The sequence below is a fragment of the Nestor notabilis genome, unplaced genomic scaffold, assembly GCF_000696875.1.
Source record: "Nestor notabilis isolate BGI_N333 unplaced genomic scaffold, ASM69687v1 scaffold9568, whole genome shotgun sequence".
Taxonomy (NCBI): Eukaryota; Metazoa; Chordata; class Aves; order Psittaciformes; family Psittacidae; genus Nestor; species Nestor notabilis.
The window spans coordinates 28,429-39,763 of record NW_009941475.1 but is presented as its reverse complement, the minus strand read 5'-3'; the positions used below and the strand labels follow the sequence as shown (position 1 = coordinate 39,763).

General features: G+C 45.3%; 1 protein-coding gene across 1 annotated transcript; it reads left to right on the top strand.

Moving 5' to 3' along the window:
- The first annotated feature begins 409 nt into the window (after positions 1-409).
- Positions 410-9,498, top strand: SH2D4A (SH2 domain containing 4A). The gene is made up of 9 exons (XM_010020904.1): positions 410-584; positions 1,336-1,495; positions 2,024-2,183; positions 4,246-4,311; positions 4,728-4,866; positions 6,080-6,296; positions 6,696-6,826; positions 7,676-7,896; positions 9,406-9,498. The coding sequence occupies exons 1-9, from the start codon at positions 410-412 to the stop codon at positions 9,496-9,498; spliced, it is 1,362 nt and encodes a 453-aa protein (XP_010019206.1).
- The last annotated feature ends 1,837 nt before the right edge of the window (positions 9,499-11,335 follow it).

Here is an 11,335-nt window from a genome sequence, read left to right as displayed (position 1 = left end):
AGGAATGTTTGCTTGGGCACAGCAAAGCCGCACCTCTGATGACTGTAACAGGCAGCGCTCTCTCTCTTTGGATATGCTATCAGCTGGGTTTATCAGAGTATCAACAACCACCCCACTCAAGGACTCATCCCTCTGGCCAGCTCTCCCTGCAGAGCAGACAGGGGCTGCGTGGGAGCTGAGCTCACCTCCTATTTCAAGGAATCTTAACAGCAGGTTTTGAGCTACTTATTTACTTTTTTGGTGCAGGAAGTCTGAGCTAAAAAAAAAAGTCAGGAGTATAATTACTCTGGCACGCCTGCATTTCTGCTCCGGGCTCAGGCGGGGAGCGACTCTTTCTTGTTGGAGCCAGGAAGAGAAGCTGATCCCTGGAGATCATTGCCTCAAACGTGTATAACTGAAACCTGCAGCCATGCTGAAACAGATACTGTCGGAAATGTACATTGATCCTGACCTGCTGGCAGAACTCAGTGAGGAGCAGAAGCAGATCCTCTTCCTCAAGATGCGGCAGGAACAGATCAGACGGTGGGAAGAAAGAGAAGCTGCTATGGACAAGGCTTCAGCAAAGAAACCACTGCCCAGAAAAGGTAAGTCTTTGTCTGCCAGCTGCTTCCCCATCTGGCACAGGTCTGGCCAAGTCAATTGCTCCCTAGACATTAGGAGATAATTTCCTTAATTTCTTCCCTCAGGGACATATAGTAGTCACATTTCCAAACCATAACTAAACCCAACTGCAATGGGGTAATTTTGACCAGGCATGCAATGATTTTACTCCCCGTCTCAGACACATTGTCCTTGATCAAATTGCTCAACAACTCTACCTAGGAAGACAGGACTTACTTGGCCCCAGGAGGTGCATCTCATTAAGTGTCCCACTAAATGGGGCCTTTGAATCTGTCCATTAAGTAACCATGGACTTGAACGTCTGTCCTGGGGCAGCAGATCTGCAAGGGGGTTCCCGCTGTGCCTTTAGACCTGAAGTCCCCTTTCCAGGATTTACACAGCGTGCCGGCTCCTAGGAAGATAGTACTCTTCTCCCAGCACTCCCTGTATGCTCTGTTTGCAGGTAGGACACCCTCACACAGTCTGGGGAGGACAGTGGTGAGTCTTCTCCCCTGCCCCCAGACTCAGAATTGACTCCTTCACTGACCTGGCTTCATTATGGTGAAACGAAATGGGAAGCGTGTGCTGTGTCCCAGCCCAGCTTTCCCCAGCTGCAGATGTTTTTGGAGAGGCTCTGCCACTGGCAGCAGCGAGGAGGGCACAGCAGGCAGGATACAGACCCTGCATGGAGCCACCAAGCAAACAGTGTTTGCCAAAGAGCTACTTTTTTTCCAGCCAACAGGAAGTCGGTCACATGGAAGCTTGGTGCTGACAACGATGTCTGGGTCTGGGTGATGGGCGAGCATCCTTCAGATAAATCATATGCGGCCATCTGTGAGGAGATCCAGGCACAAAGGGCAAAGCAGCTGGTGAGAGAGCAAAGCAAGGAGGGCAGGTAAGCACCCTTCAGCCAGAGGACTCAGTGGGCAGACATGCAGGAGAAGGCATTTCTAAGGACCCAGAAGCTGGAGTCTCCTCTGTCGGGGCTGTGGTTACTACTGTTGCACTCAACTTGCAGGCAAAAGGCAGAGACAAAATCTGGCTGCGTGTACACACAGTGCTGGCAGAGACCAGCTCTAGCCTGAGGCTCGACCTGGCTCACTGAGCTTCCTGTGATATGTCTCCTGCGTGGTACCCTCTGCAGACCACAGGAAATGCTAACTCTATTATTACAGCACATGATGAGTTTGGATTGCCACTGATTAACCAGCGGCTGCCCATGTACAGCAAGACAACAGTTACTCACCGCAAGCCATTAATTTAATTATTCCACCTGCCTGATTTGGAGATGTGATAGCTGCCTGCACACATGTTGCTTCATTGCAGCACTGCTCTGCCCATGTGTAGCTTCCTCACAAGATGCCCAGAAAGCAAAAAGTGACTCCCTCAGGTTCTTAAGTCCTCTCTTGCTCTTGCATTTCAGAGACACTGATTCTTCTGTAACACAGTCTTTACATCTACAACCAGGAGTCTGGGGTGAGACAGGTCTTCATGGGAATAAGAAAAGCACTGTGGAGGAAAAGAAGGAATGTGAGAGAAAAATTACTGCTGCCATAACAGCAAAAAGCCAGGAGCTCACAAAGGTAGTTTTCCCACTTTTCTCCGTAACTATCAGAAACGTGCTTTGAGATCTAGGAAGTGCAGCAAATCCTGGCTGCTGTAAATAGTAATTTGAAGAAGGAGGGAAGCCAGCTAACTGTTAAGGCTTTTCTTCTGTAGTCAGAGAAGAAGCCATGCTGTTACATCCTTCTTTAGGACTAGGGAGTTTCAAGTGCTGTTCTCAGATGGGGTAGATCTGCTATGTACCAATAGATAAGTTACCCTGGATTCATTTGCACCATTCTCTGTGGGTAAAACAAGGTTTGAAGTACTTTCCCTCCTGCTCTGTGGTGGTTTTGGATGGCTTTGAGGCAAGACCAGGGAGAGTATCCTGGAATCTGTATGATGAAGGCTACAGCCCTGAAACGAATCATCTACTTGGATAAAACCAGATGATGATAATTTTACCAGCATACTCTGACATGTATATTTTAGGTTCTTTTTTCTTTTTTTTTTTTCTTTTTCTTTCCTTTTGTCTTGTAAAATAGTTTAAAATAGTTGTCCTGACAGCACAGGACAACTCCAAATGCAGTAACTACAGTGTCTGCTTTGCTGTGGTGCTTCACTGCAGAAGTAGTTTTCTTCAGCAATAAATGTACCTCTACTTTTTAACTGGCTACAAAAAGCCCTTTCCAGAGAACTGAGAAAAAGATGAGTTGAATTGACTACCCATGCAAGCAAAGTTGAACAGAAGGAATAGAACCCCCTGCCAATTCAAGGGGAGAAGCCCAGTATTATTCAGCAGAGTTTTCATTCAGCCTTTTGCTGCTAACTTGCATAAGTGTACATTCTTTTATTATACAGCCACTCCATTATTCAGTATGAACAGCATGATGACTGAAGGTTAGGTTTTGGCAAAGCGCCTGCTGCTCCCAAAATACTGAAGTGTATTCGGAATGGCTGTCTCCTTTATCAAAAGCCTCTGACTCAGACGGGGGTTTTCTTAGCACTGTTTGCTGAAGTTGAGCAACTATGTGGGAGATTTTTTTTTCCTTTCAAAGGAAGCTGTTAGTCACAGTTAATAAAGAAAAAGCAAAACCAAAACCCAAACAAAAAATCACACCATCACCCACAAAAATCTAAACACCTTTCAGAGTCTTGCACATGGAAATAGGGGGGAGGGGGTTATACATTTAACTTTTGGTTTCTGTCATTAAGTTATTAACAATTTTTCCCAGGTTTCTGGGACATTGCTATTAGAAGGAGGGCTCCAGACCAAAGACCCCTGTTGCATTTTCTAAGTCTGTAGAGGGGCTTTTTCTTACCTCTCTCATTAAAGTGCTTTCTCTGAGATCTAGTTCCTATTTAACCTGACGGATGTGGGCATTGTGCTTTGTCTGCTGCAAGGGATGGGGGATTGATCTAAGAAAACAAGCTGCTTCACACACATTTGAAGTTCCTAGTTTCCTGTAAAGGAAAGGGAAATTAGGAAGCCATGTTCATATTAAATATTAGCCAAGAGGGTGATGGAGATGAGATAAAACAAAGTGTGTCCTTGGTAAGCAGTGTAGTACAGTTAACTCGGTACTCACTGTGCCATGGGAGGTCTTCTGGGTCCAGCAGGGAGGTGGGGGGTGTTTGCTCAAAACCAAGTCTAACTGTTTGTCTTCAAAGGCAGGTCTCAGCTAGCGGCCAGGGTAGCTAGACTGGTTTGCAGGGAAGAGTGAACATGAGATACGCAGCTAGTTGGGTTAGTTTGACGAGCAGGGGTTTGCAGCACCTCAGCCACAGCAGCAAACAAGAACAGGCAGGTAAAGCTGGGGATGGCAGGTTCAGTTAGGGCTTGGTTTAGAGGAAGGAAGGAAACGGGTTGCTCCCTGGGAGCGCTTGGGAGCATCACTTAGCAAATCTAGGCTTATGATGACCTTGACACCCCTGAGTTCTCCTCTTGTGGCGTATTAGGCCTAATATGATGAAAAAATCAGTGTTTGTTAGAGAAGGCTGGTAAAATTTGTTAACATAAATGTCACATTGCTGCTTCTGCATTAAATCCCTATTGCTCAGAAAAGAGCAGTTTATTTCTCACCATTTTTTTCCTCTGCCCAGAGGGAAACCAGAGATGTTCACCAGATGCTGGCAGACTGCCACATGAGGAAGCGTGGCTTCCAACAGGTAAGTGGCAATGTAGGATGCTTTTAATACACTGAGCTGGGCCCAGACTTTATCCTAGAGTCCCAGTCAGCTTCAGAGTTCCAGTCATCCTTACCTGACCCAAGAATGTCCTCACCAGTTGCTGAACCAGTTTTATCCATCATTTCCATGCTCCTCAGGTATGGTGTGATGATTTGGAGATGGTACAAAGCAGGCCAGGCCGGCAGCCTGGGGAACAGTACAGGGAGATGATTTCTGGTAGACTGTTTTCCCTTACCTCCTATGTTGTCACCTGCAGTAAAGACATTGTGTCTTGTATGTTGTTGAAATCAGAGGGATTCACAATAAAGAATGGAGTTGCCAGTATTTCAAGGCTAGCTAAAAAGCAGGGTTAAAACTAGCTTGGGACAAAGCTGAATATACTGTTTCTTTCACAGACGAAGGAAGCACAGAGGAGAAATCCAGGAGAAGAAACCACAGCCACCCAGGAGGCAACACCACAGAGCCGCCCCAGCTCAGAGAGCCAGAGGACACTGCAGAAATTGGATGAGAATGAGCCTGAATGGCAGGAATCCTGTAAGATCTTAGAATGGGGCCTGAGAAATCCTAGGACTCTGTGGGAACATCTCAGTCCTTCTCCTGACACATTGAAACTGAATAATTGGGTGTACTGCTGAGAAATACAGTGCTGCATTATCAGAAATATTTCACAGCATTTAATCCACACAACATTGAGACTAGAGCCGGGCAGGGAATGGAAAATTTTCCTACAGATACTATATTAAAATAAGCAACAAATAGAAATCATATGGGTATATCCACGATAATTAATTTTAAACTAGAAGCTGGCTTTTTGTAGGTCTTTGCAGTAACCGTTGCTCTCGAGGGTGAGGATAATGGGTAACGGGGACTAACTAAAAAGGGCTTTCTGTGCTTGACATCCAAGCATGATCCAACCTAAACAGAGCGCTGCTGCCCTGTCTCATGTAAGGAATCCAAAAAGATACAAGGAAAACGGCAAACATACTTTCAAGTGCGCACCTTGCAGTAGTATCAGTCATTGATACCATATACTTCCTGAAGGAGAACCTGATGCTTTTCTTGACCCGTTCCTCCCGTGTTGCTCAGCAGATGGCAGTGCTGCCCTACCAACAGTTTCCACTTCAGGCCAGGGATTTTATTTTTCTTACTGATGAAAAAAATACCTGATTACCAAAGCAAGAGCTAGCCTAGTTCAGACCAGGCGGAGAGCTAGTTACTCCTGAGACTCCTGGATGATCTGGACCTAGGCAATCAAGGCAGTTTCACAGCAAAAAATATACCCAGCCAAGTTCTCTACTTTCTATACGAGCTTCAACAAGACTCCCTCCCACCCTCAAAATACGAACAGCACGTTCAAATCCTCCAAAGGATTGATTTACAGTAATTTCGGCTGCTTTTATTCCATACTCACTCCCTGCTGGCTCGCATGAAAGGTGTTACAGAAATACATGTCTGAGCCACAGTCAGCATCTAAAACAAAACCAAGTAGTCTCTAAGCTCAAAGAGACCTACCTGGTGCTCAAAAAGAACCCAGATATTTAATCACTTGAAGTAATAAGAACTGGACCCTGTTAAGTAGCAGATGCCCAAAAGTGAGGGGAGACACATGGCAAATGGCCTCACAATTGAGTGCAACCTTGTGAAATGGGTTATTCTTCCACTTCATCAAGCAGGCAGATGGCCAAGTGGCAGCAAGTTTAAAATTTGCCTGCTTGTTCGCTCCTGTAGGACTCCTTTTTTGTTCCAGTGCGGAAGTCCAAGGCAGCGGATGAGAAGAGACGCTCCCTTGCACGGCAAGCCAGGGACGACTACAGGAGACTTTCACTGCAGGGCATCCACAAAGGGAAGCAGGCAGATATTTCCAAGGGTGCCACAGCAAGAGATCGGCGGCCACTCCAATATCCGCCTCTCCCCCCTAAGCCTAAACTTCTACCTCCTGTGATGTCAAATGGGAGAACGATTCGGTAAGGAGACCCCCGTGCACTGCAGAGGGGAGAAGGGATGAGGTTCTTCTGCTCTAGCATGGAATGGATGAGATGGGAATGGTTAGTTCTCCTCCTCGCATGGAGGAGACACCCCACAGGGAAAAATGCGCAGCCGAGGCTATATTCCAGCCTAGGATGTGATGGGGCATATTTGTTCACCTTTGAAATGTAACAGGTTTATTTAGTAGAGTATCCTAAGCCTAGAGTGCATACATCCTCTATGCTGAGTGAAAAACCATGTAATATTGCTGACAGTTGCACTAGTGTAAGCCTTCTGTTTAGGGCTGTTCTTAACATCCTGAATAAAAGGTAAGTCCTGCCAAGGACTCAAAAGCCATTGTTTGCACTTGCTGCCCTAACCACGGTCTTTTCAAACAGGAAAGAGGGAATCCAGAGGACAATCTCCAATTCCACTGAAGAAAGCATCATCAGGTGGTTCAGAGAGGAACAATTCCCTCTCCGAGCAGGCTATCAGAAAACCACAGACACAATAGCACCTTGGTTCCATGGTGAGTCCTGAGTATTTCTGCCCCAACCCAACTCTTTAGGGAGCTGTTCCTGCTAGCATGGCTGCTACACAGGCTGGGCCCACAGGCTTTTTGAGGATGGCAAGGTTTTCCATTTTTAATACCTATGAATGTAGTTTAAATTCCTTTAGCATAATGGGAAAGGGCAAGCTGAAATGTTAGAACAGAGGCCACATCTTCAAAATGCCCTATAACTTTATGCCACTCCTGTACTGGATAAATGGTCACCCTGGTAACTGTTTGGACCAGGGCGAGAGAGATTTGGGCACACCTCATCCCACTCATTCTTGGCCACAGGTCATTCTCCCTCCATACATGTTCATCATCTGTCACCCTTTCAGTCCCATTTCTAATGGGTCATCATGATCCCGTCCATCTCCCCTGCTTTGGAAACTCCTTTGATCCAAGATCACAGCAACAAAAGAGTTATCCTCTTGTAACTGGGCTTTCAATGCTTGCACAGCTTTCTGACAGGACCTACAGACACTGTCTGCCCAGCCCTGCTGTGCTGTTATCAACATACAACACACTGCAATGCTGTTCTCTGTCATAATGCAGACGCTGTCCTTTTGAGCTGTGCACATTTACCATTCATAGTCATCCGAGTCTGGAGAAGTTACCATAATGCTAAGTTAGCATGTTCTTAGCATGGTTTCTTGATAGCAATGGCAGTATTGTTCTTCCTGGGCTACTGGGCAAGGAAACAGTGCAAGGGATTGAAGTGCCATGGACCAGTTTTGGAGCAGTAAAGCAGATGCCTTGTGAGAACTGTTCCATGCAGTCCTGCACACATGTTTTTCTCCTTTCAGTTTTCTGGTTTGTTTTGGACAGGTATCCTAACCTCTAAGAAAGCAGAGGAGCTTCTGAGTAAAACAGCACCAGGGAGTTTTCTGGTCCGGGTCAGCGAGAAAATCAAAGGCTACGTGCTCTCCTATCGGTCTGTGGAAGGATGTAAACACTTCCTCATTGACGCCTCCAGTGATTCCTACAGCTTCCTTGGAGTGGACCAGCTACAACATTCCACGCTGGCTGACCTTGTAGACTACCACAAGGTGAATGTCTAGCAATGCATTCATTGACTGTTTAATTGCCTCAGGGCACTTCAAAATAAGAAAGAATAGATTCAGTTGGTTTAAAGTAGGCAACCAGACCCATTTCAGCAGCTGTTGGATACCCTGTGTGCTGCTCTAGAAGAGTATGCCACCCTGATGGGTACATCTCAGGTGACTTAAAACATCTCAAACATTTTAGACCTGACTCACTCCCCCTCAATTATGCAGAACACCTTGCACACAGGGCTCCAGTTACTATTTAGTATTTAGCAGAAATGCTGATAAGGTGAGAGGTAATAGCATAGTCCTGCAGACTCCTTTTTTTATTGTTGTTCTCTCTGTGGTTGTGGGGTCCTGGCAAGTTGGGTAAGCAGAAAATCCTGTTTGCCTCCAGCTTCAGCATGAAAGAGAACAGGGTATCTTTATAACATCAAAGCAGGCAAGGTGCAATACTGGGCAAAGATAAATTAGCAGAAGGGAAGGAAGAAGATTGGCAAGTTCTTGCAACAGTAACAGCAGTATTTGCTAGCACTGACTGCAGTTACATGGGCTCCAAGGAGGGCCAGATGGATTGTTCATTCCTTTATTGCAAGATCTTCCCAGGGACAGGACAATCATTTTGCCTAAAGGTTCATTTAAAATCCATGTTTCTTTTAACTAAGTGCCTAGCATAATACAGACATGGCTAAATAGAACCGGACATGAGGAAAACATCTATGCTCATTTGCTATATGGAGCTCTACTTGGGCTGCCTGAACTTGCTTCTTGCATGGGTTTCACAGTTCAGGCTGCAATTGTTGAAAGCAGGAGCTTTACAGCTGTTGGTACCAGAGCCAGAGGATTTAATAGTTATGCGCTGCCAGGCTTTAAAGATAGTGCCATGCCCACAGCCTGCAAAGAACCCTACAGACCCCCTGCACTACAGCCGATGTGGGCAGGGTGAACCCACTCTGTGAACTGCTTATCACTCACCAAGTGACCACAAAAGAAGGCAAGTTCCCACCATGCACCTGCTGCCAGGATGGAGAACGAGATGGGAAGCAGAGACTGTACTATCAGGGAATTTCCTTGTTAGAACAGGGCTTGCCTGAGCAGAGGGCATGTGCTCACTGCAGGATCCACCATTGTCCCTTCCACAAATGTAGCTGGGACCACAGTCCACAACCACCCTGTCCTGCTTACCTGCATGCTGCACAGTCCTCACTCCAGCACTTTTTAGGCAGGGCAGCACTTCATACCATAGAAGTTGTGGCTGCTTACAAGATGAGCACAGCTCTTTCCAAGAACTGCCAGAGTCGTATCACTGGGTTACTGCACCGAGCACAGACATTGCTTTATGAAGAAAGAGCCATGTGGGTCCCTCTGTGAGTTCCCTGGGACACTAAGCTGTCTCACACAGATGAACAAGACCACACTGTAACAAAGGCAGGGAGACTTGCCCACCCTGTGATGTTGTCATAAGTAGGGTCTGTTTGAAAGGTGGTGCTTAATCATATTCTTTATCAACAGGATGAGCCCATAACTTCCTTAGGAAAGGAGCTGTTGCTTTACCCACGTGGCCAAGAGGACCAAGAGCCAGATTACATCTCTCTCTTCGAATGAGCCTCCTGGTCTCGCTGTGCAGTCCCATGCTCGTAATCACAGACTGAACTTCAAACTAGAGCTGTTGATGCTTACCTGAAATAGTTGCCATCAGTACCTCTATTTTATATCCTTCACAACAAAGCAGTGGGAGGATAAGTACTGTTGTGAGCTGTATCAACTGAGTTAATGAATGCATCAGCAAGCTGCAAAGCACTTAGATGTATCCTGCACAATGGAGCGAATGAAGTGATGAAGTAATCAGTTGAACAGGGAGATGCTGCCATGTATTTTCAGTGGGTGTTTGCAGATTTCCTGGGGGACTTCTGTACTCAAGCTGCCTTTTGTTCTTGAATGCCAGGTTGTGTGCCATCTGGGAAATAGATTAGTATCTACAGTTGAATGAGATCATACCTTCCTGAAGGCATGAAACAACTTGGAGCGGGTGAATCGTCTTGATACAGTAATTCGCATAATGTGAAGATTAATTCTGTAAAATGCTGTGCCCTTGGAATCAAGGATGCTCAAGCCAAACATCCAAGCAAACCCTCTGTGCCTTTCAGTGAAAGGTGTTCTCTGTGAAGAGGGATTTTCCTGAAAAATACATTTTTAAAACTCCTTTAGCCTCTGAATGTAGATCCTCACCCTTTTAGCTTGTATTTAAGTCCCACACTAGCCTTTCTGCATAGAGAGAGATTAACCTTTTGAAAGGGAAAGGAGAAGGTATGCAGGAATTTGTGCGGAAGACTTCCACATGCACAGAACCTAAAAGATGTAAGAAGCAGTGCCTATATCAGTATTAGTACAGTTTACAGAAGAGTGTTTGCCAGCAAAGAATGCTATTTTGCAAAATGGAGCTATTTATTGTAAGTTGTGTCCAGATTACTGAGATGCATCTGGTGTAAACTTTAATATAGAACTTGATCTTTCAACATAATGTTCTCTGTTTTTATCTGTTACACTGCTCTTTAAATACATACTTCAGAATATCGTGGGAGAGGCTGGACAAATCATGTAACAAATGAATCCTCACCCAGATTCCCTCATGTTGTTGCATGTGACAAATTGTGTGTCTGAGGGTTGTGGTACAAATCTGAGAACATTTTTTAGAGACACAATCCTCAAGTCATGAACAAGAGTCAACCTGATTTCAGTTGTTTACCTGTTCCATTCTTTCTGTTGCATCAGGGCTATCCTGCTTAACTTCAGGAAGCAGTCAAAAACTTCAGTCTTATGTTGATCTGCACCTTGCAAAATACAGAATAATAGAAATTGTTGCAATCATCTGGTCTTAAAATTTATAACTACACTGATAGATGGTTTCCAGACAAGAAAAGAGGGTATAACAGCACTCTAGTTACAGCAGGTTTAAGTCTGGAGATAAAGTCTTAAGGTGAGATTCTGAAAGTGATGACACTCTGGCACGGCAAATGACATAAGGCGCTTCTTGAGCACTGTATCACATGTATCAAAGAGATACTTTCAAATTAATCTGCATCAATCATGAGAGGTGGTGCCAGAATATTTGTAGGGGGAATAAAATCTCTCCTTCCCTCTTCATGAACTCTTTCTTTTGAAAAACATGGCTGAAATTAAAAGTCACTCAGAGATCCTAGAGAAAAGTCAGCATCAGTTCTCATGTGAAGAACGTGCCACGGCTGTTGTCCTGTTGGGTACTATTTGAAAACATAACTTGTGAAACTCCCACAGGGGATGGATGACATGCTTGCTAAGGCACCCAAAGTAAGAAAGTGTTGAATTTACAGGTACCCAATGCTTCAAATTAGAGAGTAATATAGGTTCAAAGAGGCCTCTGGAGATCATCAGTCTGTCCCTGCTCTACAAGCGTAGCCAACCT